At 40.3% G+C, this 10,586-nt stretch overlaps 1 protein-coding gene across 1 annotated transcript in view; it reads right to left on the reverse strand.

Annotated features, from left to right (window-relative positions):
* Window positions 1-868: 868 nt before the first annotated feature.
* LOC136830426 (chromatin assembly factor 1 subunit A-like) overlaps window positions 869-10,586 on the reverse strand; it is a 20,901-nt gene continuing 11,183 nt past the window's right edge. The window contains exons 2-3 of the mRNA XM_067089962.1: window positions 9,387-9,706; window positions 869-1,280 (exon numbers count right to left, since the gene is read on the reverse strand). Coding sequence (XP_066946063.1) covers window positions 869-1,280; window positions 9,387-9,706 — 732 coding nt within the window. The remainder of the gene's footprint in view (window positions 1,281-9,386; window positions 9,707-10,586) is intronic.

Consider the following 10,586-nt stretch of genomic DNA (forward strand, 5'->3'; position numbering starts at 1 on the left):
GCATGGTCCAGCTTGTCACAGTCCTTGTAGGTGATCTGGCTAAAGTCCCTTCTGGGTCCAGCTCCATGGTGGGTATTAGGGTTGGCACTCTTCGTCCAATGGCTATGAGTGGGTTTGTTTTGGACGACCCTAGGTTGGGTTTTGACAGGCACCTTCTATTGTGTCTCAGTCCATACTCGGCACTGTTCCAGGCTTATTGTAATGAGTACACACCAGCTTTTTGGGGGGGTTTCCATTCCTATCCTGCTGCTAAGAGTTGGGTGCAGCAGGTGAGGAGGGGTAGAGCTTGTGCCCGTGAGAGTTAAGATGCAGATGGTTGGTGTCCCAGTTGTCAGCCCAACAACAGCACTCAGTCACCGTTTTAGGAGCCTTGTTGCATACATAGGTAGCGAGGGCTACCTATCTATTCAATTATCTATCTATCTACGCGGTGCATAGGATAGGAAGCCCTCGAGCTGGAAGAGCTCAAGGATGTCGCCCGCACTAGTGGCCATTAGAGCATCTAGCCACCTTTTCAATGTTTGGGTCTTTTTGAACATCCATTCTGACCAGGTTTTGCCTGCTTCCTTCAGCATTCCTCTCCACCATTATATCCAATGGTCAGGAATAATCTTGAAGGCTTTGATGATAGCTTGACGGACAAGGGCGAGATTTCCTTGGTCATCTACCAGGAGAGCGTTGAATGTGATAGCACCCTTTCCTTCAAGGTGCTTTCCAAGGATTAAGGACACTTCTGCAGGAGAGGGTTGGTAGGTCTTCAAGACTTTCTCGACATGGTCAAGCCGGGCCTTAGAATCAGCTTCATCCCATTATTTTTATGAGGGAGCCTACTCTCCTGAGGGTAGAATGTGGAGAGGGCGGTGGTGCATTACGCATGCCTTGGGGTACCATTGCAAGCTGGTGCACCCTTTTTTGTTCCCTCCACTCTCTCTGCATCTTCCCATTTTTCCCGTGCTATTCTTTCTTTCTCCTTCTGCTGTCTTTCTGCCACTTCCCATTTCTCCCATGCTTTTCTTTCTCTCTCCTTTTTCTGTCTTTCTTTTGCCTTCTCCTGTCTTTCTTTCTTCTCCTGTCTTTCTGCCTCTTCCCATTTCTCCTGAGAGATTTTCTCTTTCTCCCTCTCTTCATTGACTACATTTAGGCTCTCTTGAACCCAATCCCTGAGGGCTTGGCCCGTCTGGTCTAATGCCTTCCCATCCTCCATATAGAACTTGAGCTTGTCCTTTTGTTGGGTTCTGGTTGCCTTAGTCATCTTGAGAGGGCGCTGAGATGGGAGTGGACTTTGGAAATAACAATAAAGTCCTAGGACATGGGGTAGGAACCCGGGGTGAGTCCACTAATAGTTACAAGTGTCCCCTTTCATGTGAGGTAGCACTGGCACTCTGTCTGATGTGGGCCTGGGTGACTCGGATATGGCGATTATTCTGAAGTACTCAAAGCTGGGTTACGTTCAGATTGAATGGACTCAGTAGCTCTGTAAAAGACTCAAGGTTTAACTTGTGGTGAGCGAATTTCATAGATCTAAAGACTCAAGGGTGTCTCGAAAGACGTAATGGTGTTCGTAATGAATGATCTAGGGCTTCTCGGTTCACAGAGGGTGTTCTGAATGAACTAATTAGGGTGTCGCAGAGGACGTAGGATGTTTAGAATGAACGGCTTAGGGTGTCTTGTAGGACATGATGTTCAAGATGAACAATTTCTAGTTTCTCTCGGAGGACGTAGGATGTTCGGAATGAAGGGCTTAGGGTATCTTGAAGGATATAAGGTTCATGATAAACAATATCTAGGGTTTCTCAGAGGATGCAGGATGTTCGGAATGAACGGATTAGGGTGTTTCAAAGGACATAAGGTTCATATGAACAATTTCTAGGGAGTCTCGGAGGACGTAGGATGTTTGAAATGAATGGATTAGGGTGTCTCAAAGGACATAAGGTTCTCAATGAGAGGTTAACGGTGTCTTGGAGGACTTGAGGGTGTTCAAAATGAATGGATTGTTTGGACTTCTTGGAGGACATAGGGTGTTGTCAGCAAACGGTTGAGGGCATCTTGGAGGACTTAACAGTGTTCGAAATGAACGGAGTGTTAGGGCGTCTCAGAGGATGTAAGGTGTTCTCAATGAATGGTTAAGGGCATCTTGGATGACTTGAGGGGATTCAAAATGAATGGATTGTTAGAGCATATTGGAGTATGCAGGGCGTTTGTAATGAACAGCTAAGGGCATCTCGGAGGACTTGTGGGTGTTTGAAATGAACGGAGTGTTAGAGTGTCTTGGAGGACATGGGGTGTTTTCGATAAACGGTTAAGGGTATCTCGGAAGACTTGAGGGTGTTTGAAATAAACGGATTTCAGGGGACGTAACTTGTATTTGTAGGAACTATTTAAAATGTCTCAAAGGACATCACTTGTATTTATAGGAACAATTTTAGGTGTTCATCACAAAATTAATGCATGCCATTATGAGGATTTAATTTGCTGATGGACTTCAGATTTTGCTGGCTCAGATAAATAATACGGCATGTGTAGGATTGAATGTTAAATAATCGTAAGGCTGCCATGGTCATGAGGCTCGAAATGTGTCCCCGGTATTTTGGTAGGTTTTATTGGAAAATGCAAACTCCAGGTAAATAAGTCAAATCATTCTCGAGTTATTAAATTCTGAATTTGGATTGATTGATTGGTGGCAACTGGAAATATTAGCCAAAAAAATTATGGAACCCCAAAATTGATGGAATCATACTAAGAAGAGTTGATTAGGTCGAAAATTGTGAAAAGTTTTATTTGTGGCCAGGTGGACTCTTTTTATTTTATATATTTTTTATTGCACTCTAGTTTTAGAAAATGACACTTCCATGATAGGCTTCTGGCTAACATGGGTCCTGAGCCCCCCAGTCATACCCAGATAAAGGACCCCTTACTAATAAGTTTTTCAGGAATCACCTGAGGTGACCATTGTTACATTAGCGGCTATGCTCTAGCTTTAGAAAATGACACCGCCCTCATGCTAGGCTCCCAAATCGTTACTGAAGACTCTTCCTTCAATAGTGTGCCAAGTGTCATTTTTGAATTTAAGGATACATTTCTAACATTTATATAGCTGGTAGCCTTTCATCATAGGCACCTTGTTGGCAGTATTCATGTGGTATTTATCTATTTCAATATTCCTATAGCCTGTGGGTAATGCAGGTAGCATTTTTTTAATTTCAAGATTCATATCTAAAAATAAAAATAAGCCAACATTGAGTTCCTGTACATTAGACAGTAATCCTTCCACGGACATGAGGCTCTGAATAGACCCGGCGTATTTTTATTCATTCTATTGGAAAATGTAAATTCCAGGTCAATGCATTGAGTCAGTCCCGAGTTATGGAAGCCTAGGTTTTGATTGTGAAAAATGGAAAAATGCCAATGCTAAGTTTGAGGCCCCATAGCTGAAAGGGTAATCCTACCACGGTCATGAGGCTTTGAATGGACCCCCCATATTTTGGTCCATTCTCTTAAAAAGTGTAAATTCCAGATCAATACGTTAAGGCATTCTTCAGTTATGGAAGCCTGAAATTTGATATGTGGAAACTGGAAATATACCAAGGATGACTTTGAGGCTCCTTAGTTGAGAGTGGAATTGTGCCACAGCCATGACACTCCAAATTGACCCAAAGTATTTTGGTCCTTTTTATTGGAAAATGCAAACCCCAGATAAATAAGTCGAGCCATTCTCTAGTTATAGAAGACTAAATTTGGATTGTTTGATTGGTGGAAAGTGGAAATATTGGCCAGGAAAATTATGGAACCACAAAATTGATGGAATCATACTAATGACATTTGGTTATGTTGAAAACTGTGTGAAGTTTTATTTCTGGCTGGTTGTTTTTCTTTTATATCACAATTTTAGAAAATGACACCTCCATGCCAGGCTCCTGGCTAACTTGGGTTCTGGGCCCCACAGTCATACCCACAAAAATTACGCCTTACCAAAGATTTCCAGAGGTGGCCATTATTACATGACTGAATATGCTCTAGCTTTAGAAAATGACACCACCTTCATGCTAGGCTCCAAAACCCTTACTGAAGACTCTTTCTTCAATAGTATGCAAGGCATCATTTTTTAATTTCAAGGTTTATATCCACCATTTATGTAGGTGGTAGCCTTTCATCAATGGCACTCTTTTGGTAGTATTCCAAGAGTAATTTCTAGATTTCAAGGTTCCTATAGCTCTGTGGGTAATGCAGATGTCATTTTTTTAAATTTCAAGGTTCAAATATAAAAATTAAAAAGGGCAACTTTGAACCCATATAGTTGAGAGGAGAATCCTGCCATGGGCATGAGGCTCAGAAGAGACCCCCCTGTATTTTGGTCAGTTCTGTTGGAAAAACCATATTCCAGATCAATACATCTAGTTATTCTCGAGTTATGGAAGCCTGCATTTTGATTGGTGGAAGCTTAAAAAATGCTAAGGCCAACTTTGAAGTCCTGTATCTCAAACGGAAATCCTAACATGGCCAAAGGCTCAGAATGGACCCCCATAATTTTGTCAGTTGTATTAAAAATGCAGATTTCAGATCAATACATTGATGCATTCTTGAATTAATGAAGCCTGAAATTACATACGTGGAAACTGTAAACATGCTAAGGCAGAATTTGAGGCCCCACAACTGAGAGGGAAATCCTACCACGGCCTTGAGTCTCCAAATGGACCCCAAGTATTTTGGTCCATTTTATTGGAAAATGCAAACTCCAGGTAAATAAGTCGAGTCATTCTCGAGTTATGGAAGACTGAATTTGGATTGATTTATTGGTGGAAACTGGAAATATTGGCCAAAAAAATTATGGAACCCCAAAATTGATGGAAACGTACTGTGAATAGTTATTTATATCGAAAATTGTGTGAAGTTTTATTTCTGGCCAATTGGACTCTCTTTTGTTTATATCCTAGTTTTTGAAAAAAAACAGCTTCTCCATGCTGCTCTTGGGTAATGTGGGTCTGTGGGTCCCGCAATCAAACCCACAAAAAGTACCCCAACCAAAGATTTCCTCCTGGAATTGTCGAAGGTGGCCCTTATTACATGACTGACTATGCTCTAGTCTTAGAAAATGACACCGCCTTTATACTTGGCTCCAAAATCCTTACTGAAGACTCTTTCTTCAATAGTATGCCAGGTGTAATTAATGAATTTCAATGTTCATTTCTACCGTTTACATAGTTGGTAGCCTCTCAGCAATGGCACTCTGTTGGTAGTATTCCATGCGTCATTTTTCATTTTCAAGTTCCCTATAGCCTTAGGGGTAATGCAGGTGGCATTTTTGAATTTCAAGGTTCATATCTAAAAATAAAAAAGCCAACTTTGAGGGCCCGTAGCTGAGGGTGGTCTCCTGTCACAGTCATGAGGTTCAGAATAGAACCCCCATATTTTGGTGCATTTTAATGGAAAATGCAAAGTCCAGGTCAATACGTCGCCATTCTCGTGTTATTGAAGCGTGAATTTTAATTGGTGGAAAATGGAAAATTTCATGGCTGCATGTAACCAACCGTAACTGAGAGGAGAATCCTTCCATAGCCATGAGTCTCAGAATGGACCCCTTATATTTTGGTCCATTCTTTTAAAAAATGCAAATGTCAGATCAATACATTGAGGCATTCTTGAGCTTGGGAAGCCTGAAATTTGATAGGTGGGAGATTGAAAGATGCCAAGGCTGACTTTGAGGCCCTGTAGTTGAGAGTGGAAATCCTGACATGGCCATGAGGCTCCAAATGGACTCCTGGTATTTTGGTCCTTTTTTTTTTTAATATGCAAGCTCCTGGTAAATAAGTCAAATCATTCTCAAGTTATCAAAGACTGAATTTGGATTGACTGTTTGGTGGAAACTGGAAATATCGACCAAAAAATTTATGGAACCCCAAAATTGATATAAATGTACTAAGAGGAGTTGGTTAGTTCAAAAATTGTGATAAACTTGTTTCCTATTGGGTGTGCTCTTTCTTTTTTAATTGTATTTATACCATAGTTTTGGTAAATGAAACCTTCTCCATGTTAAGCCCCTTGGCTAACATGTGTCCCTGGCCCCTACAATCAAACCCACAAAAAGGACCACTTACCAAAGTTTACCCTGGAATCTAGTTTTAGAAAATGAAATCGCCTTCATGCTAGGCTCCAAAATCCTTACTGAATACCCTTCCTTCAATAGAATGCCAGGTGTCATGTTTTTTTATTTAAATTTCATTTCTACCATTTATATAGGTGATACTTTCATCTTTGGCACTCTGTTGGTAGTATTCCATGTGTCATTTTTCAATTTCAAGGTTCCTATAGGCTTATGGGCAATGCAGGTGGCATTTTTGAATTTTAAGGTTCATATCTAAAAATAAAAGAGGCCATCTTTGAGGCCCCGTAGCTGAGAGGGGAGTCCGGCCATGGCCATGAGGCTCAGAATAGGCCTCCCAGTATTTTTATATTCTGTTGGAAAATGCAAATTCTAAGTCAATATGACAAGTCATTCTCAAGTTATGGAAGCCAGAATTTTGATTGATGGAAACTGGAAAAATGCCACGGCCGACTTTAAGACCACATAGCTGAAAGAGGAATCCTTCCAGTGCCATGAGACTCCAAATGGAACCTGTATTTTGGTCCGTTCTATTAAAAAATGCAAATTTCAGATCAATATGGCAAGGAATTCTTGAGTAATGAAATCCTGAAATTTGATTTGTGGAAACTGGAAACATACTGATGGCAACTTTGAGGCCATATAGCTGAGAGGGGTATCCTGTCACAACCATGAGGCTCCAAATGGACCCCCAGTATTTTGGTCTGTTTTATTGAAAAATGCAAACTCTATCTGAATAAGTCGAGACATTCTTGAGTTATGGAAGACTGAATTTGTATTGAGTGATTGGTGGAAACTGGAAATATTGGGAAAAAAAATATAGAGCACCAAAATTGATGGAATCATACTAATAAGAGTTTTACTTCTGAACGAGTGGACTTTTTGTATTTTATATGATTGTTTTTATTATACTCTGGTTTTAGAAAATGACACCTTTCCCGTGCAAGGCTCCTGGCTAACACGGGACCCTATGCCCCACAATCAAACCCTCAAAAAAGGACCCATTACCAAATACTTCCTCCAGAATCACCGGAGGTGGCCGTTATTACATGAATACGCTTTAGTTTTAGGAAATGACACCGTCTTCATGCTAGGCTCCAAAATCCTTGTTGTAGACTCTTCAATCGTATGCCAGGCGTCATTTTTGAATTTCAAGATTCATTTCTACCATTTATATAGCTGGTAGTCTTTCATAATTGGCACACTGTTGATAGTATTCCATGTGTCATTTTTCAATTTCAAGGTTCCTACAGCTTTCTGGGTAATGCAGGTGGCATGTTTGAGTTTCAAAGTTCAAATCTAAAAGTAAAAAAGGCAAACTTTGAGGCCCCATAGCTGTGAGAGGAATCCTGGCATGGTGATGAGCCTCAGAATGGACACCCCATATTTTGTTCCGTTCTATTGGAAAATGGAAATTATAGCTGAATATGTCAAGTCATTTTCTAGTTATGGGAGCCTGAATTTTGACTGGTAGAAACTGGAAAAATGCCAAGGCTGACTTTGAGTTACCATAGCTAAAAGTTGAATCCTGCCATGGCAATGAGGATCCGAATGGACTGCCGCCCCCGCCATATTTTTGGTCCATTCTATTAAAAAATGTAAATTCCAGGTCAATTCACTGAGGCACTCTTGAGTTATGGATGCCTGAAATTTGATTTGTGGAAACTGGAAACATGACAAGACTGAATTTGAGGCCCCGTAGCTGAGAGGGGGATCCCGCCACGACCAAATGGACCCCTGGTATTTTGGTCGGTTTTATTGGAAAAGGAAACCCCAGGTAAATAAGTCTAATCATTCTCGAGTTATGGAAGACTAAATTTGGATTGACTGATTGGTGGAAACTAAAAATATTGGCCAAAAAGCTATGGAACCCAAAATTTTATGGAATCGTACTAACAAGAGTTTTGTATATGGCCGGGTATACTTTTTTAAAATTTATATAACTTTTTTTTTATTATTACCTACTTTTATAAAATGACACCTCTTCATGCTAGGCTCCTAGCTAACATGGGTCCCTGGGCCCCACAATCAAACCACAAAAAAAGAACCTCTTACCAAGGATTTCCTTTGGAATCGCTGGAGGTGGTCATTATCCTCCTTCATGGTGGGTTCCAAAATCCTTACTGGAGACTTTTTTCAATACAATGCCAGGTGTCATTTTTGAATTTCAAGGTTCATTTCTATCATCTGGCACTCTGTTGGTAGTATTCCGTGTGTAATATTTCAATTTCTTGGTTCCTATAGCCTTAGGGGTAATGCAGGTGGCATTTTTTAAATTTCAAGGTTCATATTTAAAAATAAAAAAAGGCCTACTTTGAGGCCCCATAGCTGAGAGGGGTATCCTGCCACGGCCATGAGGATCAGAATAGTTCCCCTGTATTTTGGTTTCTTAAGTTGGGAAATGCAAATTCCGAAATGTCCCTTATGAACACGTCACTTTCTGGGGCATAGTTACTTTTGCTGTGATCTTATTCACTTGCCCTCCCTATTGCTGGCCCCCGAAGATGAGATCATCATCATCTTTTGTGTGCAGTGAACCTACTACATCATTTACGACACCCTCTGAAGCGGGCTCCCATTGTGTCTCTTCAAGCAAATCCCAGTCATTTGCTTCTTTCATCTTGAGTTATGGACCGTGTTTGCCTATCCCAAATTCCCCTATCATTCTTCTGATATGTGTTTTCTTTGTAAATATAATTAGTTAAGTTAAACCCCAGAGTTTACCTAATAAGTCCCCTTCTGAAGTAAGCCTTCAGCCGTGTTTTGATGTATATGGTTTTACCTAACCTTAAGGTCAGTGTCTGGATTTGTGTTATCCAAGGTAAGTTGCCTATATCCCTAGAGTGGCCCATTGGTTAAACTAGATCCCCAGATAAGAACTTGTCAGTATGTTTATATATATATATATATATATATATATATATATATATATATATATATATATATATATATATATATATATATATATATATATATATATATATATATATATATATATATATATATATATATATATATATATATATATATATATATATATATTTAGAACAAAGAAGGCAGTGAACACGTGGGCCGGGATTGAACCAGAAGCTCAGGGAATACCAAGTTATAGGCCCAGAAGTTTAATAAATGCACAAGGGCTAACATAACGTGACTAAAGCAACTCTTTCTAGGTACTTTACCACATAGTAGGGTCTTAAGGCTGACGTCTACATCCAGCGTTGTCCAAGTCCTCCTCCGCGTCTTCTCCGTGGGTTCACATGTGTGTGTAGACAAAGGCCTCCCTCACCAAGGAACTACTCTGGGTCGTAGGTCGGGAGCGGAAAAAGGGCGCCCTTGTGATGATGGAGGCTGCAGTTGAGTTTCCGCTCGCTCTGGGATTTGCACTTCCCCACTTGCAATGGATACTGGCCACATGGTTGGAGTACAAGGTAAAGGGCAGCTACTTCCACGTGGCGACGAGGGAAAGAAAAGGGTGGGGGGAGGTCTGCACTCGTGACCTCCTACTTTAGCTACTGGAATGCGTGTGAGAGCGAGCTCCTGGCGCCCTGGCCTTTTATCGCTTCTGGACGGGTGTAGGGGGGACGATGGCCTGACCGGGTCACGCTTCTGTACCAAAGAGAAAAAGGCGCCAGCCAGTTACTGCCCTAGGCTAAGATTATTTCCTGGGTGTCTTAGAACCCCGAATATTACTGCTTGAAACTAACCCGAACCAGATTTCACTACCTCTCACAGGTTCAAATAGACATAGGCCTATCTATCGGCCAAGCAAAGCAGAAATGCGGGTGCTTTTGTAGCTTATTTTGGCGCTAATATATATCTTATATATATATAATATATATATATATATATATATATATATATATATATATATATATATATATATATATATATATATAAAGCTACATATGGCAACTGTTAGCCTTTAATGCATTTTTAACTTTTTCAAAATAAAATAACATATCATATATTGAATTTAGATATCATTATACAGTTCACACATGTAAAAGCATGCAAAAGGCACGTAAAATAAGCAATGCCATATCCCTCGGATAAATCTCTGTGAGTGTGAAATTTCAGCTTGATTCTAACCCTTGTTCTGTTGGGTTTTGAGTGTCATCGTTTTTATCCTATTCTGCCCTGACCAGTTACAAATTCCATTTCAATACCTATCCCAAAAATTGATTTCAGTCATGGAAAGAATTTTATAGTTCATATAGTTACCACGAATTTTATTGGTCTCCCACAGTTATTGAATACTGCCGAACGTCAACAGAACTGACGCTCCACTCAGGAATGGGACTTTTTGAATTTATTGTATACGTGTCAGTATTTGTAATGTTGTCCAACGAGAAAATATTATCTAAAATTTTTAAATCTTTATATCACATCGGTTTTAACTGAGCTTAGGCTTGTTTGAATCTGAGACAGAGTTCCCGTGAGAACGTATCGGCTTTGTATACAGCGACATCATAATTCCGGCCTGGGG

This window comes from Macrobrachium rosenbergii, chromosome 46 (genome assembly GCF_040412425.1).
Source record: "Macrobrachium rosenbergii isolate ZJJX-2024 chromosome 46, ASM4041242v1, whole genome shotgun sequence".
In the NCBI taxonomy this organism is placed as follows: domain Eukaryota; kingdom Metazoa; phylum Arthropoda; class Malacostraca; order Decapoda; family Palaemonidae; genus Macrobrachium; species Macrobrachium rosenbergii.